The sequence below is a fragment of the Colletotrichum abscissum genome, assembly GCF_030869225.1.
Source record: "Colletotrichum abscissum strain IMI 504890 chromosome Unknown Scaffold_5.1, whole genome shotgun sequence".
In the NCBI taxonomy this organism is placed as follows: domain Eukaryota; kingdom Fungi; phylum Ascomycota; class Sordariomycetes; order Glomerellales; family Glomerellaceae; genus Colletotrichum; species Colletotrichum abscissum.
Window position 1 is genome coordinate 138,958 of NW_026850431.1, and position 27,977 is coordinate 166,934.

Sequence of the window (27,977 nt, forward strand, 5' to 3'; positions counted from 1 at the left end):
AATATATATATTTTTATATTATATTATAGTATTATGTACTAAAAATAAAGTTATTTAAGCGCTTAAAATAATTAAAAATAGTACTTTAATTAAAAAGGCCTCGATTAAGTTTAGTATTTTAAAAAATATATTTTAAAATTATTAACGAGGTTAATAAGTTAAAGTAATTACTTTTATTAATTAATAAAAGCTTCTTTTTTAATAAAAAATTAGGCTAGTTAAATAGGTTCGTATTTAATATATTTTAAAAATTATATTAATTTATAAATAAGTTAGAGAATTCGTTAAGTAAGTTTTATAAACTTAAAAAAATAACTATCTTCTTAAAAAAAAATACTTTTTTAAAGCGGAACCTATTTATTAAGGTTTAGAGAAGTCGTCCTATAGATTTAAAGCGTATTAATAAAGTATTTATTAAAATAATTAGGCCTTAGTTCTAATTATTTAATATCTTAGAGATTAAAAATATTAAATAAGTTAATAAATATAATATAAATAAGACTAGTATTTTTAAAAATAAGGGATTTAATAAGCTAATTTTAAATATAACTAAGATTAACGTAGTATAAAAAAAAGAGCTTAAATTACGTTTTTAAATTTTTATTATTAAATATATTTTTAATAATAATAAAACTATTAAACTATTACTAATTTATAAAAAAAAGTTAGTTTAATAATAATAATTCCCCCTTAATTTTAAAGATCTTAATAATTAGGAGTTTATAGTAATAAATAATAAGTAAACTATAAACTAGACTACTTTTATATAATTAAGGGTAGTTTTTTTATTATAAACTAAGCCCCCCCTAACTAAGGGACCTAACTTATAACTAGAACTTTAACTATTAATTTTAAATAAGTATAGGAGTTATATAATAATAAAATTTATATAAGAGTACTATATTAATAACGTTTATTTATTATTTTTATTATTATATACCTTTTATATTCTTTAGTTATTAAACATAACTATTTTTAATCTTATTAAAACCTATTATAAAAAGGAGCTTAATAAAGAGAATATAATAAATAATTTTATTATTATTAAAAAGTAATACTTCTTAACTTATTATATTATCGCTCGTTTACTTAGTTTAATAAAAAATAATATATAAAGTAGTTAAAAAATAACTAATTTATAACTATTTAATATAACTATACTTTTTTAATAATCCTATAGTATTATTTAGCCTAGTTATATTATTAAATAATATTATTAATACTAAATAGATAATTATTAATATTATTAAAGTCGTTAATTAGACTTTTATAACGTTTATTATTAACTAATTAACTCTTAAAAAAGCTAGCGATCTTTATAAATAATTAAAACTATTTACAAAACTTAGGCTTAATCATAATACTTAACGTCTACTTTTTTATAAAATTAAAAAAGCTTTTAATAAGAAGTCCTTTTTATTAACCTTATTTTAATAATAAGTTCGAGTTTTAAAAACTAAAGTTAAGTATATAGTTCTTAAAAAAAAAAGAGTATTTAAATAAATTTAAATACTAAGTTTATTAATATTAAGGATATAAAAAAGGTTTAAAAAAATATTAATAAGCGTTTAATTAATTTTAATTAAACTATAAAGGTCGAATTACTTAGTAAAAGTAATAACTATATTATAGTAGTAGTAGAAGGTAGTTAATTAATTAACCATAGTTAGTAGCGATATACCTAGACTTACTTTTAATAGGGTGGCCGAATGGGGGGGGTGGCCGAATGGGGGTGTTCTGACTTAATTCTCTTGGTAAATGATGATAGGGTTCATATGGCACACGGGAAGGATGTTTGCCTGCTGCACTAAAAGTACCGAGGCCTCGATGCAAACTAGCTATGATAAGCCTCCTTGATGAAATTTTAGTCGGGTCTAATTTTCCAGTCTTGAATGATGTACGTGATCGAATATATAACAGTAAGGAAATACTTTGCTTATGAGAAGATCCGATAACCGTTGAGGAAATATTCATGTATTCTCTCATCGGCTTAGGATCGAGTAGATTGGTTGAGGGAGCAATACATCAAGGATTCAAGTACTGTGAGGACTGAAAATGATAGTATGTGACAAAAACTGTTCGTCAAACTCTCCAACATGAAGTAGGCTCGTGGAAGTCAGATGTGACAACTTGCTGACACACTTTCAGCTCCTGATCCAGGGAAATTGGACGGGCTTGATACATGCTGTGTACTATACATGATGAACTCGTACATTTACCTTAGAATGACCAAAACTTGCTCTTATTGCTTAAAGTTCTCACTAAACTAAAACATGACAATATGTATCAAGTGCTCCATTTGTCAACACCGGGTAAATGTGTTGGTGTTTTGCATGATACTGAACTCTTATCTGGCAGATACTCAACCAATCTCGTACATATAAGAACCAACTGGCTAGAAATACAGAAGAGAAATTTAGCGCTTCAAATAACCCCTCGACTGAACCCGAGACATCAGCATTCTGTAGCCTCACATGGGGTCAGCCATAGTCATGTAGACCATAAAGACTGCCTATTACGGCTTTGGCAAAGGCCCCGCGTCCATGAATTCTCACAAATGTCTTGTGATACCGTCACTGACCTTCTTTCAAAAGCAAAACAAACCATCAAAGCTTTCTTCCTCTTCTTCAAACACCTCAAAGGCAACCACCAAATTGAGAATACTTCGCTTTGCCAGCAAAGGCTCCCATCAGAGCAAGATGGCAGAAGGTCTGAAGCCTGGCGTGTACGTGCCAGATCCAATGACTACAACTAAGTTTTCCATAATCTGACAGTCGAGAAACACCCAAGCCCTATATCTTCATCAATGGCAAGTACTGCGTCGCGAAGGACCTCACTTTGGCCAACTTTGGCGATCTGGTGGCCGCCGAGAAACCCGAATACGACTCTACCATCGCTGTTCAGGCGGCTAACAGACCCACGGTTGATGAGCCAAAGCCTCAGTCGGAAGGCTACGCGAATTTCCCTTTTCTGGCCGAAATGCGACCTCCTCCCATGATGCCCGCTGGCGCCAATGTCGACCGCAAAATCTGGGACGGCAACAACTCGAGAAAGATGAAAAGGGAAGACGAAGACTTCATGGCGGCAGCGATGACCGATGAGGAGAACGACGAGGGACCCGTTGGACATCCTGAATAGCACACGAATGTAATTTTGAACGTTCCTCGGGAGCCTCATCTTCTCATTTTTTCGCACCCTCTGCCTCGCCATGCAGTCCTGCCCTTTGACGATCTCCACGCGTACCATCCAGCTCTCGCGCTGGATGACTTCGAGCACCAGAAGCATGCACCTTTGGCCCCAATGGCCCCTTGGCACCCCAGCAACATTCAGGAGCCAGAGGCTCACCAGAATGGTCGTGCCTTGGAGGCCGTCAACAACTGCATCATCGCTGGACAGCAGCCGCAGATCCTCCCTGGTCTCGCCGATAACCGCTTCGATGAACACACGCCGCACTATTAGTCTCTTGAGATTGGCTGGTTTGGCTAATCTTCAAACCTATCCCTACGTCACAGGGAATGAGCAAGCATGAGATTGCAAGCAGCAATGACCAGTACGAGACGATAATGTTGGTATCAAGAAGCATGTGAAACTTGGGATCAATGAGGCTGTGGAACAACTCGTATGAGAGCACATGTATCATTAGCACTGTCAGCAGTGATAGCCCACGGGCATGTCTGCCAACAGAAGGAACGCTTCTGATTACTGAGCAGGATAACCATACTTGCTCATTCTACTCACTGCCAGTGTATCATAGAATGTCCAGACGAAGTATGCAAAGAGGAGATGAAGCTGAGTTCTTGCAGTGTGGGCATTCGATCGACGAGGTCATGACATAACACTTGACATGAGAAGATATAATTTGGATTGCCACGTGGATTACTAGTACAACTATATTTTGTGCGCCTCGTTTTGGTGGACTAACGCGCCTTAGATGAAGTCGACTTCATCAAGACAGTGGCCCAGTATACAAGCTATGCCATATATTGAACCATGGGAGCTTTGCGAACTCGTTACAAGTAGGCAAGAGCACCAAGAGCGAGAGCAGCCAGGAGGCCAACGGGACCCTGAGTAGCAGCACCGTTGACGGTGACGGGGGTAGCGGTAGCAGTGGCAGTGGAGGTCCCGTTGCGAGTGGTGGTGGCGCTCGTGACAACAGCAGTGCGAGTAGTGCCAGCGGCGGCGGACGAGGCAGCGCTCGTGACGGCGCGGGAAGCACTTGAAGCGACGGAAGAGGCGGCGGAAGAAGCCTTGCTGGTGGCAGCAGAGGCAATGGAGGAGACGGCAGCGGAGGCTGAGGCAACGACGGAAGATGCAGCAGCAGAGGCCGAAGCGACGACCGAGGAGGCGGCGGAAGCAGGGCCACCGCCTCCAGCGACGGCGGCGCAGATCTTGCTAGCGGCGGGGAGGACCTGGTCTTGAGTGCCAGAGTTAGGATCATGTCGAGTTAGACAAGGGCTTTGGTGATGAACTTACTGACGGCAACGTCGGCACCGCAGCTAGCGAGGACGCAGGGAGTACCGGCGGCGACGATAGCCTGGTAGTTGGCACCGCTGCAGAGGCAGGAAATGTCACCAACAGTGCACTTCCCGTTGGAGGTGACGGCGTCGGCCAAGCACTTCTGGGCACAAGTAGGGACGTCCGCCAGAGACTGGGCGGCGGCGAGGCCAGCGAAGGCGATGATGGCAGCTGTGAACTTCATGTTGACGGTTGAGGTGATGTCGAGTGACTTGACTAGGAGTTGAGTGACTGAAACGACAGCGAAGGTGTTGGTTATACCGGGTGAAGCGAGAGTTGGAATGAGCTGATGAGGGAGAGGAGAACCGGGATTCGAAAAGGTGGAAACGCCAGCTTCTCATATACACCACGGACTACCTACCTTAAGGTCACCGAAATAAACATCTGCGGGGGGTTACACCCGGTCTATTCCTAGCTCGGGACTGAACACCTTTGTCTAAGGTTGAGTGAGATGTTCCCGTGAGTATCCAGTTTCCGGGCTGGATGAGGAGCTCTGGAATGTTGCGGTTCAGCGTTTGCAGCCACGCACGTTCCCACATCCGTCCCTGAGACACACGAGGCCAATCGGAGCCTCCAATTCGTCTTCTCCAGCTCCTAGGTTCCTGTGGCGTCCAGACTAGACCGCAGCTTGTTGAGAGGTGTGCCTGACCGGGCTCAAGCCGGATTCAGCAGCTTCATGGTGGCGCCGAGAGCATCCGCCTATTTTGGTGTTGAGCGACACGGCGGGAATCCATGGCTTTCTCTGGAATCCTTTACCTCTTGCGTCTCGGTTGAGGTGGGAGTAGGTAACACAGATTGCTGCGGAGGAGAGCTTTCATCGGCGCTGCGTCATTGATCTACCTTGAGAGGCCTTGAGCTCGACGGAAAAGATGAGGAGGTTATGACCTCACAAGAGCTCTAGAAGAATCAACGAGTATTGACGGAGCAAACTGCATGGCGTTCATCTTATTACCTAAAGTAGGGTGCCCCCCTCAAAGTTACCCACAAGGTGCACAAGGTGGTGGACTGGATAGGTAAGACAGTAATAAAAGCTTAACATTCTGGATCCCGCGGGGAAAAGAGAGAAACATACAGGGATGAAAATTTGACAGTCCATCTGATAAGTCTCAATAATGGGCATCCTGTCTGTCATCGTACCGAGAAAGTAGGAAAGGAGATTTTTTCGCCGAGCCGAGAATGTGGTAAACTTGTCAGAACACCAAAGACGCTTATCGTGAACTATTGGAGCTGAATCTCCACGAGGTATGGCGTCGGCCAATCGGTTGACGTCTCTCTTGGCGGACACGGCCTGGGTCGACTAAGCGCGGTGACGGAGGCAAAGGCTTGCGCTGCCAGAACCAACAAGTCGGTTCATATTGACTAAGAATTAGTTGTTGCTCTAATATCTCCGGAGGAGCCACGTTTTTGAGCTAGTCGATGGCGCGGCGGCGCCCCAGAGGACGTGATGGGCCGCGGCAATCTGACAGGTCGGGGGGCTGGGAACTACAACTACGGCACGAGCACGGCGTCAGGGGGATCCAATAAATGGCAATAATGATTACCTGATAACTTACGCTGGCGCTATCTAAATACAAGACCAAGTAACTAGCTATACGACACAAGAAGTCTACAAGATGCATGCTGTTTCGCGCCCTTGAGGGCACACCGTCTTCCAGAATCCGCCCATGCGATCCGTTACATGTCTAGTCCGTTCCGTATCCATGCCCATTCCAAATTCCACAGTGACAAAGGAGAAAGAGTAAGAGTATCAATGAAAGACCCAAGCGACGAACCGATCCATCGCATGCTATGTTGCCCCAACACAGAAAAGGAGAAGAAAGAAAACACAAAGGAAACGCTATACTCTTGCTATCCGTCCGTCCGTCCGTCCTTCGCCACGCTAATCACTCATCATTCCCTCGCTATTCCCATTTCCACAATCTCAAAAATAAGTCGTAAGGATTTAGTCGCTCTTGTCGCCCTCGGAGTGAGAGTGCTGAGACGATGACCTCTTCATACCCCGTAGATCGCATCTTCGTATGATTTGACTGAACGTGAAAGTCAGCATAGTGTTTAAAAACATTGATAGGTGATGGATTAAACTTACATTCCACCTCGCTCGTTGGGGTTGCGCACAACCACCAACTGCTCCTTCTTCTTATCATCATTCTTCTTCGTCTTCGTCGACGGTGCCCTCGCATGGGACGACTCTCGAGAGCGAGATTGCACCGAAGGCGTAGACAGACGTCCCCGTAGCTGACCGATCTGGTCCTTGAGGCTGTTGACCTCAGCGACCGAGGCGTCGTAGGAAGCGCGCATGCCGTCTAGCTGGGCATTGACGAGAGACAGCTGCGACGTCAAGGTCGCATTCTCCTGGCGGAGCGCAGGCGCCATGACGGCCTCCGTCTCCAATCTCGCGACGCGGGTGACGAGGTCGTCACGCTCGGCGGTGAGGGAGCCGAGCTTGACGGTCTCGGACTGCAGCTGATCGTTGCGGTCCGTTAGCTCAGCGATGCGATTGCGGAGCTCCTCCATGACTGCCGGCTCGGAGGGCGTGATAGACTCGGCGGATACGGACTCGGCCTTCTCGGAGACGGCATCGGCTCCGACGGGCGCTGCCTCCGGCTCGGGAGCTGAGGCAGGCTCAGGCTCCACTACTTCGGGTTCGGGCTCCGGAGCGGCCTTGGAAAGCTCAGAGGGCGCCGCTGAGGTGACGCTGGCGGTGTCGTCTTTGACTTCCTCAGGTACCGGCGCCGGGGCATCTTCGACAACCTCAGCCTCTTCGATGACTTCGATGACGGGGACCGCAGGAGGCTCCTCCACTGGGGGTGCGGGGGGTGCTTCCTCGGGCGCCGGGGGAGCTGGAAGAGCCTCTTCGGGAGGGGGCGGAGCCTCATCATCCTCACCCTTAACAGTGTCTGTATCGCTGTCATCTGCCGAGCCGATGACGGACGGGGCGGCGGAGCCGATAACTGAAGGTGCAAGTGAACCAGGGAGAGAGCCGGCGATAGATCCCATGAGTGACTCGGCACGTCGGAGCTCGCTAGTGACGGACTCATTCTCGTCCTTGAGCGACTCATTCTCCGAGCGGAGTATGTCACGTTCCTCTGCGAGACTAGAGATCTGAGACATCTTGTCGTCTTGGTCCTTGAGAAGCTCGCCGACCTGTCCTTGGAGTGTCGTGTTCTTGCCCTTGAGCCCTTCGATGCGGGTTCTGAGCTTGTCGTACTTGGTCTTGAAGCCCGCGAGGTCCTTCACCTGGGTCTCGAGCTCACCCTTGCTGAGCTCAAGCTCGCCCTTGGTGGCCTCGAGACTCTCAAAACGGATCTGGATGTCGGTGTTGGTGGTCTCGAGCTGGGTAAGGCGGACCTCAACCTCTTGCTTCTCGACTTCAAGTGCGCCAAAGCGGGTCTGAATGTCGTTCTTTTCGGTGTTAAGCTTCTCCATGTCGGCTTCGAGGCCCTTCTTCTCGGCCTCAAGGGCATCGAAGCTGGCCTGGGCGTCCTTCTTCTCTGCCTCGAGCTTCTCGATGTTTGCCTCGAGACCCTTCTTCTGTTGATCGAGGTCGTCGATCCGCACCTCCAGACCCTTTTTGGCCTCTATCAGGGCGCCGTTTTCCCGGTTGAGTTCATCGACTTGGGGCTTGTACTTGTCGACCTCCATACGGAGAAGGTCACGCTCGGCGGTGATGTCGCCAATCTCAGTGCCCTTGCGGATGAGTTCCGTCTCAAGTCCGGTGGCACGGATCTCCATGGTGTTCTTAATCATCTCGAGAGCGGCAATCCTGTTGATGAGGGATTTCTCAGTCTCCTTGGTGACAAAGTGAGCATCGCCGACGCTCCTCTCAAGGTCGTGGCATTGGGCCTCGAATTTCTTGGTGAGCTTCTCCTGCTCGGCAAGAAGCTTTTGCTGGTCAACGAGATCCTTCTCAAGCACTGCATTCTTGGTGGTAATCTCTGTCTTGGCTTCCCTCTCTTGCTCAATTTCCTTCTCGAGCTTGACGGCGTTAACTTCGAGTTGCTCCTTGATGCCCTTGAGCTGATCTCGTTCACGCTCAACATCATCGAGCCTCTTCTCATGCTCACCAAGGGCGCTTCTCACGTCATCGAGGAGGCGGCTCTGGTCATCATAGTCGCGACTAATCTGGTCTTTGAGGGTCTTTTCTTCACGGTGTTGCTTCTCGGTCTTCTCCTTGGCGGCTGAGAGTACCGAAATTTGGTCGAGAGCATGTCCGAGTCTTCTGTCCGTGTCGGTCTGCCGGGTCACAAGACTCATAGCCTCTTCTCTCATGCGCGCGATCTGCTTGTTGAGCTCATCTTGGACCTTCTCGCGCTCAATGAGGTCATGTGAGGTAATGTGTTGGACAACGGGAGGGGCAGGAGCTACAGGGGCCACCTCGATGTGGATAGTCTGTCTTTTGGGCGCGACGACGTCGACGCGGGTGCCCTTGAGGTTGGCGGGCTTGGCTGGCGCAGGAGGAATGGTGCTGGTCCTGACGACCTGCTTTTCAGTGGTGAATGGCCGAGTTCGAATGGCCTGGGTGTATGAGTCGGACTTGGAGGAATGAGAGTCAGAGTCGTCCACGCTCGTCGCGGTGGTGAGGGATGAGCCAGAAACGAAGCTGTACTTGGACTCAACATCCGAGTCATTGGTTTCATCGGCTGTGGTGTAAAGGTTCTCAGTAGACCGCCTCCACGGGCGGCTGAGCTCTGGTCGGGAAGGGCGGGTGCGAAGCATGGGGGGTTTGAACTTCAAGGCAGGCTTTGCGGCGCCGTGCTTGTTCCTCCAGTCTCCGGCTGGGCTGACGCTCAAGTCGGATCCGCTGTCGTTTACCGAACGATCCATGGGGGCAAGTGAGATCTCGGAGACGTTGGCGTTGGAGAGATCAAGTCTCTCAAGAGGAGTGTTGTCTGGGATGGAGACTGAGGGCCGCCTGAGTCTGGCGAAGCGACCGCGGCCCTTTGCGGGCACCGGATCACGGGTAGGAGCCATGAGGACGGTGATGAAGATGTGTGAGATGGAGATTCGCTCAAGAGCCAAGTAGCTCTGGTAAATGATAATGTTATTCTTTTTTTTTGGGATTTCTCAAGTTATGTGCCAAGCTGGACGTCTGATCTGGGGGTGGTGGACTCTGCGAGTGACATTGAAAGTGTATTGGTAAGGTGATGAGGGGTAAAGTTGCATATCGGGTCTGCTCGGATCTACAATCAAAGAATGATGAGATCGGAAGACGAAGTCTGAATGTGGAGGCAAGTTGGTTTTGTTCAGAATATCCAGAGTATAGTGTTGTGGGATGGAAGAAGGGGGAAAAAGGGAGGCGGAGGGTGATCTACGTACAGGAGCCCAACCGGCAGAAAATGATATTCGACACTGCCCGCCTTCATCCGTGGCCTCCCACCAGCGCGCCTACCCCCGTCCAATAGGGCACATACGTCAAAAAAAACAAGTTCGGGGGGTCTCTCGACTTCTCGTCCGCGAGCGACGGGACACGGGATAGTCGAGCCAGATGAGCCAGCGTCAGGGATGAGGCGTGGCACCAGAGCGGGACTCCCAACTGGCCCTCCACGGAACCGTTTGGCGGGATGCCCAGCTTACATCCGGGACACAAAGTAGCGTCGAATATTGCAAACGAAACGTCGTCACTCCGTCGCCCTTCGGGCAGAGGGGGCTTGGGTGATTGGGCCATGCCACTGTCAGGAGGAGCAAACCCTGCTTTTCCTAGTCTATCGGCCGTGTTCACGGTCTACGGCGTACACCCCCATGGTTTCTCGAACCCCCCTGTCTAGACTCCATCGACGCTTCCCGCCTGCCGGGGACTAAAAAGCGGGAGACTGGGGGGGGTGCCACCATCCATCAGCTTGGGCGAATGGGTTCGGGTTCTGAACAGGACTGAGTCTAAGAATACAACTTTGCAATATCCCTAAGTGGCGATGAACATGTGTAAGTCTCCCGTTGCTGGGCGGATTTGAATCTTTCTCGATACTGCGGTCAAGCTTTGAGGCCAACTGCTTCCGTTGGATCTCTGCTGTGTTTGGCGGCATGTTCGTACCTCCACCCCCTCACTATTGGAAAAAGAACCGCCAACGACTTGACGGCGGTTGTCCGTTCTGATGTCCATTCTCATGCTTTAGCTTGCTCTGTCGAGGGCCAAACAGGCTTCAAGCCCTATTTTGCCGGGGCCGAACGGGCCACCAAAGGCAGAAGAAAACGAATCAGAGAGTCTTTTGCAGGCTGGGATGAGTCAGGAATTTTGGGGAAAAGACATGGGCTTCACAACCAGTCGATTTGGGCAGGGCAAACAGGCGGAAATGAATTCGACTGGCGGCCGTCTATTTTCTCTTTCTCCTCCCGTTTGTGCGCATGGTGTTGTGGGTTGGGCATCGTTCACTTTGCTTTACTTGGGCTAGGCCGAGACAGTTGGGACGCAATAAACGTGGGATGGGCCACTAGAAGACTGCACGTTCCCGGAGCCGACAGGGGACCATGACTTGGACGTGGTGTTGTTTGATTCGTCCGCTTTGCGGGCCGAGCCATGTCGTCGAGTCCGGACCCTGGCCGGCTTGTTGCCGGCCTCCTACTTCATTGTAGGTAGGCTCAACAGAGGCCTGCTCATTTGTCCAGTCTCCACGAGTATAAGGCATCATGGAGGTTGGGAAGTGAACTGAAAATATGGCTGATATCAGGCGGGATGTCTTCGCCCGGGTGCGTGGCTTATATGGTGGCAACAGCTTGAACAACGTGATCGGATCCTGATGTCTGGCTTATCAGATGGAGCACTCAAAGTGGGCGGCGATAAACTCGTCCCGCTCTCGACATTCGGGGGCTGGAATATCCACGAGCCCCTCATCAGTCTCCATTGGCCGACGGCTGATTCAAGTGGCGACGTGTCTCGTGCAACAAGTAACGCGAACCTCGTCAGGCGATACCCATAGGAAGTCTGGATTCTGGAACCATTGAGGAATACAGATGGAACCTCCGGATTCTAGGTGGAGACGCGTCCGTCGCTGTTCGCGCATACTCCACATACCCTGGACAATAACGGGGAACCCATTTCCCAATCCCCTGGGTCAGTCGACGACTCCTTCTCCTCACGGAATAGACATAGAATGATGCCAGCTACGTATCCGAAGTTCAAGTGGCCTGTCTGAACCTAGAACTCAACTCACTTCCTCCAGCTTGTTGCCAGACCGACGAGGTGACAATCTCTCCCAACACGATCTGGAAAGGGAAAGAGGCTACTGCAGCTGGGAAATGAAGACATAATGGTAGTTGCAGTAGCCCAGGTGTTGAGCTTCACTGCAATCAATTGAAGGTACCTAAAGCAACATACTGCAGATACCCCCTCACCTGAGACTGCAAAGGGCGCTTTACTGCGACTGGCGTGGCGAGGCGGTCGAGAGGTCTCCATCGTCCCCGTACCCTTGGTCACCGTTCCTCAAGTGAGGCTGTTTTGCGATGGTTGCTGGTGTGACAACCCGCAGGTAGCATGCATATGCTCGGTGACGTACCCACATAGATTTACTTACCCCTTGCGTCTTTCAGACTACATACACAGCATAACGATATTCATAGGTATTCTGATTGTTTAGTCTATAAGTCAACGCTCAACACAGACCCTGTGCGGCTACAAGTATTACGCCACAAGGAACTACCCTTCTGTTTAGAGCAGCAAAAAAAAAAATCAAAAAATACAGCAACAAGTTACTCATAGTTTGTTCAGCATGCACATAATCGACATGGCCACGCATGATCTCCAATGACAATTATCTCAAGAGCAACATTTGAGTCTGCTGAGTGGGCACAAGCACTTCGGTTAAGGCTTACGGCGTCAAAGGCATGTCGACACTTACGAGATATAGCTACAGCATCGGCAAGGCAAAATCATCGAGACCAAAGGAGAATAAAGCCAAAAGTCACTCACAGCAACTGACAAGTGGCCACATCGATATCCAATAGACGTTGATGCTCCATAGCCGCTTAATGACAGCCCACTTAATACAGCACATCCCTTTCCCCGCTGCTTGCGGGGTCGAGTTGAAATCAACTTCTTTGGACGGAAGTCTGGAGCTGCCAAACTACCGTGCCACCGTCTGTGCCGCCCCTCTCCATTGCATCGATTACTGCGTAGTATAAGTGGAAGAGACAGAAACAAACAGATTCAAGTCGTACTGTGACACTTGTTCTTGCCTTGGGAGGAAGGGTCGACAGCGACGGACAAAGTAGCAGTGTGCAGACGCGAAATCGGTTTGACTCGGTGTTCATCCGGGGTATTTCTCGCCCATTAAAGTCTTCTTGTCACAAAAGTCAGGCCAGAGACAAAAGTATATCTTCAGGTCATGCGCACGAATTAGTTCCTTTCCGGGGCATGGAAGAGTTCATTTCTCCGCTAGCCAGAATAGTTTGACGAACCCGTCGACGTTTACCAGTTCATATGATGATAACCATTCGAGTTGGTGTTAGGGGAGGATGCAGTCATTGAGAATGTGTTAAGCTTTAGGAGGCTTCAGCTATCAAGTTTCGTATCATCGCCGAGACGAGTTGCAGGCTGCGGGGTCCTTCCTGTTTCGATACTGATGATTGATCATTTTCTATGAGCCTCCATATTCTGTGATTTTACGAGCCCAAAGTTCAAGGGTCTTTTAAGGATTGAAGTATTCTCATATTTCTGGAAGCGACTGCCCATGTCGAGAAACGTTCGCTCGGTTTCGGCATGGATCCTGACATGGTTGGCCTTGACTGAAGGTTGCAGGTGTCCTGAGACCACGGGCTCCAATTGCCACTTCAGGATGCGAGACGAATGTTGAGTATCGAGAGACCGTTGCGTCTGACCGCCCAAATCACCCACGTGTCGCAAAGCGAAGCCGGGATTGCTGGGTGAAAGACTACTGCCTGCTTCTGTGCCCAGCTACCCCGCGAACCCTGGTCCTGGCGTATCCTGTCCGCTCGATAGCAGAGCGTTCAAAAGTCTTTGAGTCAGTCTCGAGACATCACACCCTATCGGGTCGCGTGGTATTCACTGTAAGTACCTGAAAAGGCTGGCAGCAGCGACTTCGTTGCATGATCTGGATATGCTCCCATCCTGCCAGGAAGGAAACGTGGCGCAACCTTTCTTTTCACGAGTCAACTCCAAACGAGAAATCCTAAGATCAGATCGATTGGAGGGAAGGATTTCATTCCCCTCTGATCCATCGAAGTTAGGTATTACTGATCTATGTGATGGGCTAGTGTATCGAAGACGCCTCAAAAACGTGCCACTTCGCAGAGGGCACGGCTCAAAGTAACATTTTTGCCGTTTGGTTTCTCCACTGATGAGGCTCAGATAGATTTTTAATCTGTTAGCAGCTCTTTAAGATTGGAACTACCGAGGAAGCTTGATGATCGGCTGAGAGGAAGCTTTCCCCGTCCATCGAAAACACACTTCTTCTATGCATAAACCTCTCCGGAGTGCGGGCGTCATAGCTGCCGATTGTTCCATGAGCCAATCAATGATTGACGTTTGGTGTAGCTATCAGAGTTTAAGAATCAGGACATGGTCAAGGCTGGTTACTCCCAAAAGTCTGGGCTCGACTATAGTTTCTTCCGGGGGACGCTATCACAAGCACAAACGTTATGTGGCAATTATATACGAGACGCTTCCCTCAAGTGACATCCCCGCGGAGACCCGTTTCTCCAGACAACGAAACTTGATTGCACTATCGGATTTTCTTTACGTCGAGTCGGAGGCAATGTTGACAGCGCCCTTCCGAATAACAAAGTGATCATCTACGGGACGACTATGTCTCGCCCCGCATCGACCCGACCCCGCCGACCTATCCCGCCGGTTTACCCACATTTCCCGGTCGCCGATGCGAGATGTCTGACAAGGAGGGGGCGGCCCCCCCGCCGGAAGGCGTAGTGCCCGACTTTCAGCATCCGCAGGACGTATTGCATACCATCAATCTGGTGTCGCAGATTCTTTCCATTGTGTCTGTTAGTATCTTTATGATGCTGCGCATCTATGCGAAAACCCTCATCGCGCCGCCGTTCTACTTAGATGATTGTAGGCCTCTGTCACTGGGATCTCGTCTCGGGTCTCTATGCTGTGAAGCTTGTAAGCTGACAATTGCAGGGATGGCAGTTATCGCCTGGGTAAGTCTCTCAAATAGTCTCTCAAATGGTCTCTCAAATAAGTCGCCAAATCTGTTACCTCAATAGCGTCCAAAGCGTGAGCTGATGGGTGAATAGATATTATCAGTCGGATACAGCTCGACGGCACTCGTGAGTAAGTAATAATGTGATATGTAGGCACTTACATGGCGACTGATCCCATCTCAGTGCATCGTTATGGAGGTGGCTTTCACATTTATGAGATATCTAAGGACAATTTCGTTGGTTTCTTGAAGGTAACTACTCTTCAACCTCCTCATGCAGACATCATGTAACTCAAGTGCTAATACCGCCACAGGGCTTGTATGCGGACACACTCGTCTACGGCCCTAACTCGTATTTCACAAAACTCGCCTTGCTACTCATCGTAATCAGAGTCTTCAGACTGAACAAGAAGACTATCGTTGGTACATATGCCGTCATTGTATTCATGACTGGATACTATGTTCCGGTCCTCTTTCTCAAGATGTTTATTTGCCACCCAATCGCGGGTTATTGGGACTCAACTCTCGACGCCACTTGCTTCAATCAGCGAGCCATCTTCGTTGCCGACACTGCCGTTAGTGCCATCACGGATACTGCCGTCCTATGTCTCCCAATACCCGTGGCTTTGAGCCTGCGAATGTCATGGACAAAGCGGCTTAAGGTGATTCTCATGCTCAGCGCAGGGGGCGTCGCCACAGCAGCAAGCATTATTCGGATGATTTTAGTAATTCAACTACAAAAGTCGGATGATGAGCCGGTCGACTTTATTCGTTTTAACTTACTTGGGTGAGTCCTCATACTTTACTGCTGGGTTAGGCTAGACGCTGACGCTGAGTCTTCCCTAGGACTGCGGAAGTGAGCATCGGCATGATCTGCGCCTGTCTTCCGGCAATCAATATCTTGTTCATGCGCGGATTCAGTGGTTCGCAACAATCAAGTTGCAACACCGGCCAGAGCAGCAAAAAGTACTTTGAACTCAAATTTCTCATGGGCAGTAAGCTACAAACGCAAAACTTAACGGCAGTCGATACCACCGGGGTAACCGGGCCTGTGCTGGTAAGCACTGTTAATACAGAGAGCATGGTGCATGAACATAGGGATTCGATCTTTCCTATAGAAAGGATGAGCCGAGTAACCTCTATCAGACCAGACGATGTGGAAAGAGGCATCTGGTCGGATGAATGGTACTCCAAAGTCACAGCGTCGCCTTTCTCAGAACCAGGATCTCCTGATTGGGCTCGAAAGGGCTCCGTGGGCTTCATGGAGACAATAATAGAATTGGGCTAAGGCCTACGTGTTTCGGCATTAGGAGCTTATTGGCGTATCAGAAAATCACTTGGTGTACATCTTTACCCTCTGTTTGGTAGAGTACTTGAGCAGGACCGAATCATACATGGATGCACTCTTCAGAGGTATTAGATCAAATTACGTATTGATCTAGTCCATTGAACTTTGTAAGCCCTGATGGACATTTTCGGAACTAATCGGAATCGGAACAGAGCTGAAGATAATTGGACTGAACCCATCGAGCAGTTGATGGGATAGAGAGCTATTCTTCAGACCACCACCTCTCATGAAGTAGGAGGAAGGGATAGCGGGTCAGTGTGTCTATACAATATAAAGAGAACTAAAAGTTACAAAGAATCCTCAACAGAATCAAGCTGTCATCTTGCTAATCGGAAGCGCAATTAGTGTAGTCACCTTCCCCTGCCAATCCGTAAGCTTATCAGTCATCTCCTTGACAACCACTGGCGAGTAAGTTGTCGCGGCAGCAGTCGATTTCCAGAATGTTAGCTCGCTCTTGACATAGCTCTCGAACAACGTTCGAGCAGATGAGACCTGGCTCTCGAGATTGGCGGGGACAATCTGCTTCCAAGCTGATGCAAAATCGTAGTTGACGCCTTTGCTGACAGCATATCGACCAAAGTCGCCCCAGAGGGTGGCCAGTGAAGCATATGTCTTTTGGTATGAGGTGATGACGCTTGATTCACTTCGATACGCGAAGGTGTCAATCACATCAGACAAGATGGCGATGCGACCTGTGGGGCTGTAGTTCTTCCACGTCGCCTGGCTCATGAAGTCGCTACCAGCAACGATGAACTCTTTGTAGCGATTGAAATCGGCGTCGCAGACTTGGAGATTGACGGTGTTTGCGTTATTGAGACCTGCGTCTGACGTTCGACCAAGAAGACCTGTGAAAGCGTCATTGATGTTGCCCGCCCAATCTTGGACAACTTTAAGAGTGGTGTAAGTCTTCGAAGGCCAGGTATCCTGAAACAACTACAGAATTGGTTATGAGTTGAAAAATCAAAATTATTTCAAAAGCAACGGAAGGTTAACTTACGCCATTGAGGTCGAAGACTCCCGTAAAGGGAGCTTTACCGGCTGTGAGAGCAACACCCTTCGGCGTATTACCATCCATCATCCACTCAACTGCGTCACGGAACTCTTGCTTCTCGAACACATGCTCCGTGACCCAGTTGGTATTCGGATCAAGGTTAGTCAGAGCTGTGATTCCAACAGCGGCGCAAACACCCTGCTTAGCCACTGTGAAAGCCTTCCCAGTAGTGCGAATGATGCTGGTCGCACCGGGGTAGTTCTGAGTGTAGATGCTGCTGCTCTGCTTGCCGGGTGCACACAATTTCATAGCAACGTCTCTGGCACCGCGTTTCTCCAACGATCTCCCAAAGAGGTACGATGTGTCCATGCCAGCGAGTGCCGGATGCTCTGATTCCTCCGAGATTGTGTCATTACTGTCGAATCCCTTGTGATGCGGTCGAGCAGCTCGAATCATGTGTCGCCTCTTATTAGTTGGCGGTAGTATGCAGTTATTGTCAAAGACATCTCCTTCCTTGAAAACATTCTTAGGGCTCGAACCGCCCTCTGGGACTGTGGACAAGTCCGGCAAGTTTGCTGGGCTGGGACAAAGACTGATCTCTGGTAGCTTGGGCTCGACTGGCGTATTCGGATTACCACAGCAGAAATAGGAGTATGTCCCAGAGCGACAGCCAAAGCCATCAGTCGCGACGGTCACTTCTCCGCTCTCACAGCCGGTCTTGCAGTCCGTTGAAAAATCGAAAAAAAGGTTGGCGAGGGGGCCGGACAGTATCTGCTTCCATTGAACCCAAGCAGTGTTTCCGGATCGCCTACAAGACAGTCAGTCAAAGCTTCTGGTAGCGTTGAGTGGAATAGTACTGGCCATTTGCATTCTTTCCAAGGGACAGGATCTTTGCAGCAATAGCTCTTGAAGCCTCCGTTGTAGGCACACGTCTGCTGACCTCCCTCTCCTTGCTTCCCAGTGGTCAACTCCTTCGGCTTGTCCTTGTTGGGACAGCCGTACGAAAGGAAGGAGAATGCTCCAGCAACAGGTGTTGTGCCGAGTCCAAGGATGGAACCGAAAGTCGCGCCAGCTGAGCAAAACGGGGCAGCACCGAGCCACTCGCAAGAGTCGAGAGTACTTGTCGAATCAGTCTTGGTGCAACACAAAGACTTATGTCCAGTCCAGCATCCGTCTGTGCTTGCAGCAATTTCGATCTCCTTGCCACTGCATCGGTTTTTCGCGAGCGCACCACAGAACTTGGGGCTTCCCTTCCACTTACAAGTTGGTGGGTTCTTTGGTGGACAGCAGAAGTTGCGCTTTCCCTGATTGCATCCTAACTCAATGCCAAGTGGACTGGCGTTGCTCCCTGAACTCTCGACCGGGACGAGACCAGACGGACACGATGCACCGCATTCGCCCCAGACACACTGGCTGGGGTCGCTGCTGACTGCTTTGGCAAAGAGAGATTTCGACAAGTCGGTTCGGCCCGAAGCTTTCGCTAGAGCCTTGATGGCAGTCCCCTTAGCGTCATCTGTTGATGCAGCCCACACCATGACTCCTCCAAGACACTTGCCGTTGGCGTAGTCCATCTTCAACTTGAGCGTCTCTTCATCGTCGTAAGAGACCCACTGATTACCGCCCCAAGTGACAATCTTGACGGCTGCTGTCTTGTCTGTTGTCACTTGAGCTCCGCCCTTGTCTATGATCTCTTGGATCTCAGAGAACATCAATGTCCCAGCAGACGCGGAACATCTGCCTGGGACGCCACCGGCGCTGAAGCCACAACCGGAGGTCTTGCAACTTGGATTCGAGAGGGTGAAGCTGCGTCCGTAGAACCCCATACCCATGACGACCTTCTTCGGGTCGACATCATTCCGCCATAGAAGCTCGAGGGCACGGTCGATTTCTGTCAAGTTCGTGTGGCTGTTGACGTACGGCCCCAGATAAGGGTTTGTGCCATCCCAAGTGCCGTGTAAGTCGTAGCTCATCATGTTGAACCAGTCCAGGTATGGCTGGATGTTCTTGAGATCGAAGTGCTGAAGGTACCAGTATGATGCTGGGAGCGTGATAGTGAGGCCCTTCGTTCCCAGTGCTGCGCGCAGATTCTTGAGAAAAGTGACCAAGTTCTTGTAGTCTTCAGGTGTGCCAGAGCGTTCCTCGGCAACGGGATATTCCCAGTCGACGTCGACACCATCGAAGCCATATTTACTAGCGGAGATCTCTTGTTAGTCAAATTTCATTGATATAGACTGTTGATAAAATAGGGACTCACTCCATAAAAGACAGAAGAGATGAGAAGAAGACGTCTTGCTTCGCCTTGGATGCGGCCAGTTCAGAAAACGTGCGCTTGGTCGGCTGATCAGGGTCGTTCATACTCCAACCCCCAATGGCAATCTAATTTGCAAAAATGAGCAAAATGTCCTTCTACACACATGTGAAAATTGAAGTCTCACCCAGACTTCCATCCCAGGGTTGTAGTTCTTCAGTGCTGTGAGTCGAGGCATGAACTTCGAGTCTGAGTCTTGCATATTTGCAATCTTATACGAGGTCGGGTCAATGAAGGCGAACGCGTAGTTGAGATGAGTGTAAGCAGTGTAGAGTAAGTCCTCAGGATTCACTGAAGAAATTTTAGTAAATTGTCTCCTGTTTATCTTGGAATAGCTACTTGAAAAGGCAGTTACAGGATTACTGTAAGAGGTAATTACCGTAAAGGGCAATTCGTCTTGGAAGCGAATTGCTCTTAAGGGCAATCCATTTGGGAAAAAAACTTGCTTCAAATGATGATTGCCTTAAATGGTAATTTGAACTTACATCCATTGCAGGCCTTTGTTGTTGACCACCCTTCATAGTAGCCGATCACTCGCTTGCCTGCAGAAGAGCCACCAGGGCAACTTGGCGCCTTGACCTTCTTGTCGCCGCAGAACTCCTTGGTAGTTCCGCAAAAGCCAAACTTGGAGCAGCATACGTTGAGGGGACACTTCGCTCTCTGGCTCCAGGCGGATCCCCAGCCTGGGTCACATTCGCTCTTGGCACCGCAACTGGAAGTGCAGTTCGCGGGCGCGCAATAGCTAGGCCCAAGGCCACAGACCTAGTTCTCTCATCAGCAATTGGAACTTTCTCTGAAATTTGGATTCTGCGAACTCGAAGTCACTCACATTGTTCTTACCGCAGCAGCCAAGTTTGCACGGCCTGGTGGGGGAACAGCTGTAGTCCTGCTGAGCTATCGCTCCCGACGCGGCGAGTAGGAGACAGAACACCAGCACAGCGGGCTTGAGGAGCTTCATTTTTGCAATTGCGTACATGAACTTTCAATGCAAGTAATTTCGACTTGAAGTGCCTTCTGTTCCCGAGATAAACTCATTCTTTTGTTTCTTCGTGGAATCCCTGGAAAAGGAGACAACCCCGGCTGGCCCGGATTTCCAGGGGGCTTGGGGTTTGATCACATTGTGACTAGAGACAAGTCGTATCACATTCGACCTGTGTAGGACTTTGTGGAAGTGACGATCGACTTAGACCTCAATCAACCTGCAACCTCCCTTCTTGCAAATAATTTGGGGTCGTCAAGCAAGACATGGGTGACTGTTGGTATCGTGGCAAGCGTGAATCGTTCTGATCGTACTCTGTCCTTCTAACAGCTTCTGACTGTGTCTCAACTAGTATGTTGCAATTTGAAAATGACTTTGCCATCGGCAAAAAAAATCATCTGATGTCCAAGTTTACAACGCTGGTTTGGCGCCACAAGTGTGATGGAGCAAGGGGACACTTCGGCTAAGGTGCTTCATGATGTCGTGTTTCTATCGCCCTGCGTATCCGTCTACTACCTCATTATACATCATATGCGCCATTTAGTAATAGTAAGACAATTCTTGCCAGTCGATCAACCACACAGGATGGTATTCTATGTGCAGTGTGTTGACTTAGGTGAGGTGGTAAGCTTATGCATGTCAGATTGACTCAAATGATTGTACCTCGGGGAGCAAAGACAGACTTGAGACAACGATCAGCGTTTGACTCTTCCTACAGCTGCTTGGCAATATTTCAGCTGATGTCTTACTAAAAGAAGCTTTCTATATGACAGAACCAAACCAGGAGTCCAGGTTCTATGGTTGTGGATATGCGAGGTCGGATTTCCGAAGTAATCCTCGAAATTACTAGGTATTCCATACTTACATAGAACGAGCTCTCCTGTTTCCGTCCACCGTGAGGTTGTCTGTTAGGAACACAGCTCGAAAAAAGAACCATTCTACTCACCAAAACTGAAAGTAGTTGAACTCATTATGAAGTCGATCGTGGCTTTGAGCCTAACTATGTCTTTATGGCCTATGGCCATATTTGCTGACCCAAGTGTGAGTTCTCCTGGACTGCTCTGGAGATATCCGGGAGCAGCATATCAGATACAAACTTTCAATTGATCTCTTTAGTTCTTCTTCTTCACAAACCAATCTGGCACAGTCTTCGATGGCATCTCGTCCGGATGCAACTTGGCACTATCAGCCCCTGTTCCGGAATGCCCCCGAGAACTCTTGAACCTCCTCGGAGGTGGTAGCTACCACACGGTACTCAATGAGACTGTCATGGGCGTTCTTTGCAGATCTGAGTGTTCTCCAGCATTGGCCACTTACAGGAGCAACGTCGTTTCTCAGTGCGCCAAAGATCCTCAACCTAGGAGTGGCTATCCGCCGACCTACTGGGTTGATTCTGTCACTGCTGTTAGAACGCAGATGTGTCTGAAAGACTCTAAGACCGGAGAGTACTGCACTCGTGAGTACTTAGAGATCTCTTGTTAAACACCCCGTGTCCGTGATCTGACTTCGCACGAAGAATACCTCGAGCGAGTACTCGGCGATGCTGCAAGCCCAGCGGACCTGCTCGGCGGGTACTCCACTGCTCAACTCTGCTCCGAGTGTCTGGTCAACCTATTCCGCCATCAACAATCGACCCCGTACTCAAACTATGACCCCGAAATGGCTCAGGCGTGGGCCGCCATTCAGTCAAAGTGCAGTCTCAGTCTTCCAACAGCAACTCAAACATTGAAGACAAATGTCACGTCGCTTGGCAACTATGCTCCGCCTGGTTATGCCACTGCAGTCTGCGTTGCAGGCCGCACGTACACGGTGGCTGCTGGTGACAACTGCATTGATATCTCAAAGAAGAGCGGCGTTTCGACGGGCTCGTTGATTACGCTAAACAGCCTGCGGATGGACTGCACGAACATCTTTGCCGGTCAAGTGAGTTCTTGAGCTCTCGTTGCGGAGGACCATTGCTAGGACTCGGTTTGGCTGAAATTGAGCATTTATAGATTCTCTGCCTTCCACCTACTTGTACTAGCTATGTGGTCCAAGGCGGCGACAACTGTTTGAAGGTCGCCTCGCAGTTCAACACTACCTACCAGCAAGTAATCGCTTGGAATCCAAGTAAGCCTTTTCTTTTGGAAATAGTGGCTGAATTCGAATGTCACTTTCTAACCGCCAAATCAGCCGTCGATAGCTACTGCACCAACTTGATCGCAGGCCAAAATATCTGCGTTGGGCCACCTGGTGGTGTTCTCAACTTCACGACGATCCCAGGTGCAACCGTAACTAAGACTGCGATCTACGCAACCGCTACGGCTGATAGACCAGCGCCTGTCGCGAGCGGAACCACGACCAAGTGCGGCAAGTACTACAAGGTCCAACTGGTATGTATGCCCCTCTAAACTGTGCAGGTGCAAGGCCACATGGACTCAGACAAAGCTGGTCCTTGGGGCCCAAGTATCAACCAACACTAACTGTCAACTCTTGCATTGATAGGGCGACTACTGTGAGCTTGTGGCTTTGAACCAGACAGTTTCGCTGGATCTATTCCGTGCGATAAATCCCCAGGTGAGTTGAAAGATAACCTACACGCCCAAAGGCCGGATTTCAACTAACGGCGTGGCCCAGATCAACAGTGGGTGCACTAATTTACAGGCCAATGTGTTCTATTGCGTACTGCCCACCCAAGACTGGAACACCACAGCGACGTCAACAACCGTGCCAGCCCCAACAACCACACCTCCCGGGACCACGGACAAGTGCTATCAGTGAGTCTTTCGGTTTTTGCTGCAAATTGACAACTATTCCAGCTCTTCGAAGCTCACTGTTTACTTTTTTTTCTCCAGGTGGTATGTGATCCAGTCCGGAGACTATTGCGCCAAAGTCCAGGACAAATTTGCGATTTCTTTCGAACAATTTCGTGCATGGAACCCTGTAAGCCTAGGATGCACTGGAAACCACTGTTAAGTTGCTAACAAGGAGTCCTTAGGCAATCGCAAATGACTGCTCCAATCTGCAGCTGGGGGTGGCCTACTGTGTCCAGGGTGCTGCTTCGCTCACAGCACGAGCGACGACAAATGCCGGCAGCCAGTCCGACCCTGACCAGGTCGCTCATTATCGGAGGAACGGAGTCGGACCCATTGAGACGGGAGTGCCTGAATCTGAGGCGGGAGGCGTTGCTATCGGATGGCCTGGTGTGGACTCTCCAAGGTTGAGAAGGGCAATGGGATTGTCAGAGAAAACGGAGTTGTAGAGGAATTATTCTTTGCTGGTACAGGCGCCATCCCTTACATCTCGCACGTCCAGATCGTGCGCTTCCCAAGAATTATATCCTGATTAAAACCTACGGCGCTTTCGCATTCTTTCCGGAGACGGTGCCGTAGACCACCATACCTTTTCCAAATCCTCGCTTCCAGAGGTGCCGGTCTCGGTATCCGCTAGACCTTCTAAGCCCCGGACACTTCGCGTGATCCTTCTCAAAGGCATGATATCCGAGTCAAGGAGCCCCCAAAACTCTTCAACAACCGTCTCTGCGGCAACCTTGAAGATTGGCTTAAACCACTCCCTCTCTTCATGACCCTCCTCTAACCCGGGGTTCGTGTCTGCAGCGACCGCGAGAAAGAATGGTGCCGATGTCCGCCACCACTTGGACTTAGTCGTCGGTCGGTCGCCTTCGCCCAAATCCAGCACAGATGCTATCACAGCTGCAGTGGCAACAAGAAATACCTGCTCCGAAAACCCGGCTGGAAGTTCGGATTTCATGTTGCCGAACTTGTCGCGCAGGGCATCGGCAGTGGCACCGGCCAAGGCCGGATCCTCCACCCACCGTATCTCGAATTTTGACTCCGCATCCTTGAAGTACTCATGCACATCGGCTCCGTCTGCGTCCCTCTGGAAGGGAATCTCAACGATTCTCCGGACCTGCTTGGCGAAGGTCTCCCATCGTTCCTGGTCATCATAGCAGGCTGTTCGGAAGGCCACCATTCCCCACGTCTGACCTTCGTGGCGCTGCTTCCAATGCTTCAGCCAGTTCGGGGGCATGTACTCGATCTCCGACTTCTTTGTAGTCTCAGCAGTCGACTCGTCGCCAGTTCTTTCTGCATCGCGTTGCTGCTCCTCGAAGACGTGCATCGCCAGCTGCCCTACACCTTCCTCTCCTAGGACATCCCGTAATCCGGCCTGCATCTTCAGCAGTTCATCCACGGGAAGAGAGGTCACGTCGTCCGCGGTTGCATGTCGATAGCGATTGTAGTTCCAGCCTGGTGGCCAGTAGGAACTTGATGCATCCGAGTAGACAGGTTGGGTGGTAGGAGTGGCAACCCTGGGAGTATCTGGCTCTGGGGCGTCTTCGGCGAAGCTGGGACGGGGCATCTTGTTTATCGATTGATTCTCTCAAGAGAGTCTGCCACTGATCAATACATGGAAGTGTAGGTGTTGGAATTTGTATGTTAGACGTCAATGAAAAGCTGGCGAGCAATTTGAATTGAACTGATGTCAGGAGCAGGAAGCAACCCCTCCGATGACATGCACTTTCGACATGCACTTTCCCTTACTTACACCACCTCCTTACATAAGAGCGGTACGTACTCCCAGACATCAATCAACCCCTGATTGACTGAGTCTCACACTCACTCTCACTTCCACTCCCACTTCTCACTCAAACATCACACACGTCTGCGTCAACTTCATGCAGTCTCACTCTGCACGTCGTCATTTAATATCACGCTGCCGGTCTCAACTGGGTCTAGCCCTTACGGAGATGAGATACATCCGATGATCGGCTGATGAACAAATATTTCCAGTAATAACATAAATGATGATGCAAACCCATTTAGGGACATACTGAGGTGGCCAGTCGTGCACTGGAATAAGTCTGAGTGTGATCATTGTTTGGTGCTCAAATTGATTCAACAAAGGAGATATATAAAATTAGATCTAGACACATTCTAAGGGTATTGTTCGTAATGAATCATGCTTGGACACATCATAGAAAGACAAAACCATAATACGTAAAACTTTTATCACAGATTCCCACCGGCAGGCTTCATGTATGGAGACTTCTACTCCTCGTCACTCTCGGAGCTGGAATCGTCGTCATCCTCATCGTCATCATCTGTGAGATATCAGCAAATGTCATCCTATGTTCAAAGACGTGGATACGGGCTTACCATCAGCCGGGGTCTTGTTCTCGGCAACACCGTTGGCTCTAACGCGAACCTGCTTGTAGTGAAGGGGATCGCTCTTCAGATCCTCACCCTCAACAGCAGCGCCGCCATCCTGCACGTACTCCTTCAAGTCGGCGAAAAGCTCCTCGCCGAACGCGCCAGACTTCTTGGCTCTGGTAATCAACTGGCCGACAACGCTGGACGCCATCTTGGCAGGCGTGTTGAGGATCTTCTCAATCACCTCACGGTGACCGAAGCCACACTTGGCGTGAGGGTCGTCGACGGGCGCGCCCTCGGCTGAGCTGTCTCTGAAGCGCAGACCGGGAGTCTGGTAGCGACGGATACGGACTTCGCTGTAGGCCCTTGCGAGATCGACGGCGCTGACCTTGATCTTGGCGGGCTCGGGAGGGGGCCACAGCTTCGACTTGGTCAAGCCCATAATGGCGGATCCGAGGAGGAGCTGCTCGCAGTCTTCCGCGGTGCCATCCTCGGTGCCGGCGTGGCAGTAGCGAATCTCCTCGCCGGGGTAGCAGGAGGGATTCAGGAGGCGGTGGACAGGGTTGCTGACAGCCTTGATGATTTTGTCAATGGCCTCGGCGCGGGTGGCGGTAAGCATGCGGATGACCTCGTCCGAGATGGGTTGGTCCTTCCAAGGGCGGCCCTTGGAGTCCTGGAGGGCTCCGTCAGGTCCGACGCGGGACTTGTAAGCTGCCTTGGCGAGCACGCGACTGAACCAGCGGGCCTCGCCAAAGACCCAGCTGAGGACGAGAGTCTTGTCCTCATCGTTGCGGGCGCCGGCCATGAGAACGTGGCGGTTCAGGGCGATGACCCAGTCGTTCATGAAGGGGACGAGCAGGTGCGTGGCGGCGTACTTGTCGGAAGCGAGGGCCAGGTCGTACAGGTCGCCGACGTTGGGCATGGTGGGGAGCTCGTGGAACTTGAAGTGAGCAATGGAGAAAAGCACATCAAGACCACTGGCCGTGTCGGCGGGAGACTGGAGCTCGATAACGCTGGAGGTGTTATTGGCGAGCAGCTCCTTCCAGACGCGGGAGGCAGATGCGAGAGCGGCGGAGCGGACGGAGTATACGATGAGGGAGCCATTTGAGTCGCGGACCTTGATGTGGAGGTCGGAGTCCTCGTGGTAGGAGATTCTCTTGTCGGCTTCGGGGGTAGCCGGGCGAGGAGGGAGGATGGCGACGCGAGTTGCGAGCTGGGCACCCTGCGGCTCCTCTGCCTCGGTCTCATTCTTCTCCTCGTCTTCCTCTTCATCCTCAGAAGAGGAGTCATCAGCGTCGTCCTCGGCGGTCTTAGCAGTCTCGGTTACGGAAACGGCCTTGGGCTTCGCGGACTCGGCTTCGGCGGGGGCAGGGGCTGAGGGGGTGTTCTCCTCCTTCTCTTCGGGGACGGTCGTGGGCTTGAGCTTCTCGTCAGGGATAGAGGGAACGGCGGGGACGGCGGGCTCCTTGGTGCCGAGGAAGGACTTTTCCCGGCCGGGCATAGCGGTCATGGGTCTCTTAACCTCATCACCATTGTTTGATTGGACCAGAGAGGGGATACTCTGAGAGGAGTCGGAACGCTTCATGAAGTATCCATCCTTGACGGGGCCGAAAGTCGGAGTGGGGGGGCTGGAGGTGGCATTTTCGTTGGTAGTCTTTGTGGTAGGGGCTCTATTCCCTTGTTAGTATAAAGTCTCATCCAACGTTGATATAAGTCAATAACTTGTGCCGGTACAGATTCCTCGAGAAGGAGCTGATACAATACTGGAGTGGCATGGGAAGCGAGGGCATAGCAGAAAAAGACCAAGGAACGCTACCGAAGGGAGGATATTCGTAAAGGCACAGACGGCGGCCGCGGCGGCAACACTCTTTTAGGATGCCTCACGATTGTGCTGGCAGAGCGGCGCCCTCCTTGAGGGTCTTCCGTCATTGCATCTTGATCCTGCCAGTGACGATGCTGGGCAAAGGAGTCATCAGGCGCGTCACCCTCGGGTGGTGTTGGCGGACTACGAACACCCGTGTAAGAGAGGGAAGCTGATTGGAGGCGAGTTGGGTTTGGTTGGGTGTCGACGTTGTTGTTTGGAGCCGCGACAGACACGTCAAACATGCAAGACGACGAACTCGTCGAGCTTGAGTCGATGGACCGTTGAACAACTGGAGGGGCATGCATCTTTGGTGGAGATATTCAGAGCCGCGGCGCCCGCTGTTGCAGCCGGTCCGGTCGAAGCGGGACCCCTTTCAGGGTCCAGCATAAAGGCAGGGGTCGAGGCTAGCAATGCTTGCAGGGGGGTGGGCAGAGGATAGAGAGAAAGAAGAGCGGTGAAGCTGAATATCGTGGCCGGGACAACTGAAAGAAGAGAGAAAACAACTATGAAGTAAACAAAACAAAACGTACCTCTTGAAGCGGTTGTTGAGGAAGAGAAAACCACTTCCAGACTTGCGACGTTCGGGGTCTTGACCAGAGGGGGTCCTCCGGTGAGACTCAAAAAGTGCGGGAGACATTGTGAGGGGGTATCAACGGCCGTAATTTCGGAAAACAGGAAACAAAAAAAGAAGACGGGAAAACCAAAAGCGAAAT

The 27,977-nt window shown here is 50.0% G+C and overlaps 8 protein-coding genes across 8 annotated transcripts; 3 read left to right on the plus strand and 5 right to left on the minus strand.

The window, feature by feature from the left end:
- Positions 1-2,699: 2,699 nt before the first annotated feature.
- On the plus strand, positions 2,700-3,459 carry CABS01_02545 (uncharacterized protein; the record flags this gene model as incomplete). The annotated part of the gene is made up of 3 exons (XM_060535923.1): positions 2,700-2,725; positions 2,775-3,120; positions 3,172-3,459. The coding sequence occupies 3 exons, from the start codon at positions 2,700-2,702 to the stop codon at positions 3,457-3,459; spliced, it is 660 nt and encodes a 219-aa protein (XP_060393835.1).
- Positions 3,460-4,010: 551 nt separating this feature from the next.
- Positions 4,011-4,699, minus strand: CABS01_02546 (CFEM domain-containing protein; the record flags this gene model as incomplete). The annotated part of the gene is made up of 2 exons (XM_060535924.1): positions 4,011-4,414; positions 4,474-4,699. 2 exons carry the CDS (start codon positions 4,697-4,699, stop codon positions 4,011-4,013), a joined length of 630 nt encoding a protein of 209 aa, XP_060393836.1.
- Positions 4,700-6,457: 1,758 nt separating this feature from the next.
- Positions 6,458-9,486, minus strand: CABS01_02547 (uncharacterized protein; the record flags this gene model as incomplete). Its single annotated transcript, XM_060535925.1, has 2 exons — positions 6,458-6,542; positions 6,602-9,486. The coding sequence occupies 2 exons, from the start codon at positions 9,484-9,486 to the stop codon at positions 6,458-6,460; spliced, it is 2,970 nt and encodes a 989-aa protein (XP_060393837.1).
- A 4,860-nt stretch (positions 9,487-14,346) lies between these two features.
- CABS01_02548 (uncharacterized protein) lies at positions 14,347-15,912 on the plus strand (the record flags this gene model as incomplete). The annotated part of the gene is made up of 6 exons (XM_060535926.1): positions 14,347-14,533; positions 14,603-14,622; positions 14,719-14,755; positions 14,809-14,876; positions 14,939-15,411; positions 15,471-15,912. 6 exons carry the CDS (start codon positions 14,347-14,349, stop codon positions 15,910-15,912), a joined length of 1,227 nt encoding a protein of 408 aa, XP_060393838.1.
- A 369-nt stretch (positions 15,913-16,281) lies between these two features.
- CABS01_02549 (chitinase) lies at positions 16,282-20,229 on the minus strand (the record flags this gene model as incomplete). The annotated part of the gene is made up of 7 exons (XM_060535927.1): positions 16,282-16,905; positions 16,970-17,771; positions 17,894-19,153; positions 19,218-19,339; positions 19,399-19,562; positions 19,757-20,033; positions 20,101-20,229. The coding sequence occupies 7 exons, from the start codon at positions 20,227-20,229 to the stop codon at positions 16,282-16,284; spliced, it is 3,378 nt and encodes a 1,125-aa protein (XP_060393839.1).
- A 993-nt stretch (positions 20,230-21,222) lies between these two features.
- Positions 21,223-23,491, plus strand: CABS01_02550 (uncharacterized protein; the record flags this gene model as incomplete). The annotated part of the gene is made up of 9 exons (XM_060535928.1): positions 21,223-21,291; positions 21,367-21,706; positions 21,767-22,173; positions 22,245-22,359; positions 22,423-22,622; positions 22,735-22,806; positions 22,867-23,006; positions 23,085-23,172; positions 23,228-23,491. 9 exons carry the CDS (start codon positions 21,223-21,225, stop codon positions 23,489-23,491), a joined length of 1,695 nt encoding a protein of 564 aa, XP_060393840.1.
- Positions 23,492-23,574: 83 nt separating this feature from the next.
- On the minus strand, positions 23,575-24,609 carry CABS01_02551 (uncharacterized protein; the record flags this gene model as incomplete). Its single annotated transcript, XM_060535929.1, has 1 exon — positions 23,575-24,609. One exon carries the CDS (start codon positions 24,607-24,609, stop codon positions 23,575-23,577), a length of 1,035 nt encoding a protein of 344 aa, XP_060393841.1.
- Positions 24,610-25,298: 689 nt separating this feature from the next.
- CABS01_02552 (uncharacterized protein) lies at positions 25,299-27,901 on the minus strand (the record flags this gene model as incomplete). Its single annotated transcript, XM_060535930.1, has 4 exons — positions 25,299-25,351; positions 25,407-27,054; positions 27,285-27,405; positions 27,795-27,901. The coding sequence occupies 4 exons, from the start codon at positions 27,899-27,901 to the stop codon at positions 25,299-25,301; spliced, it is 1,929 nt and encodes a 642-aa protein (XP_060393842.1).
- Between the last annotated feature and the right edge of the window lie 76 nt (positions 27,902-27,977).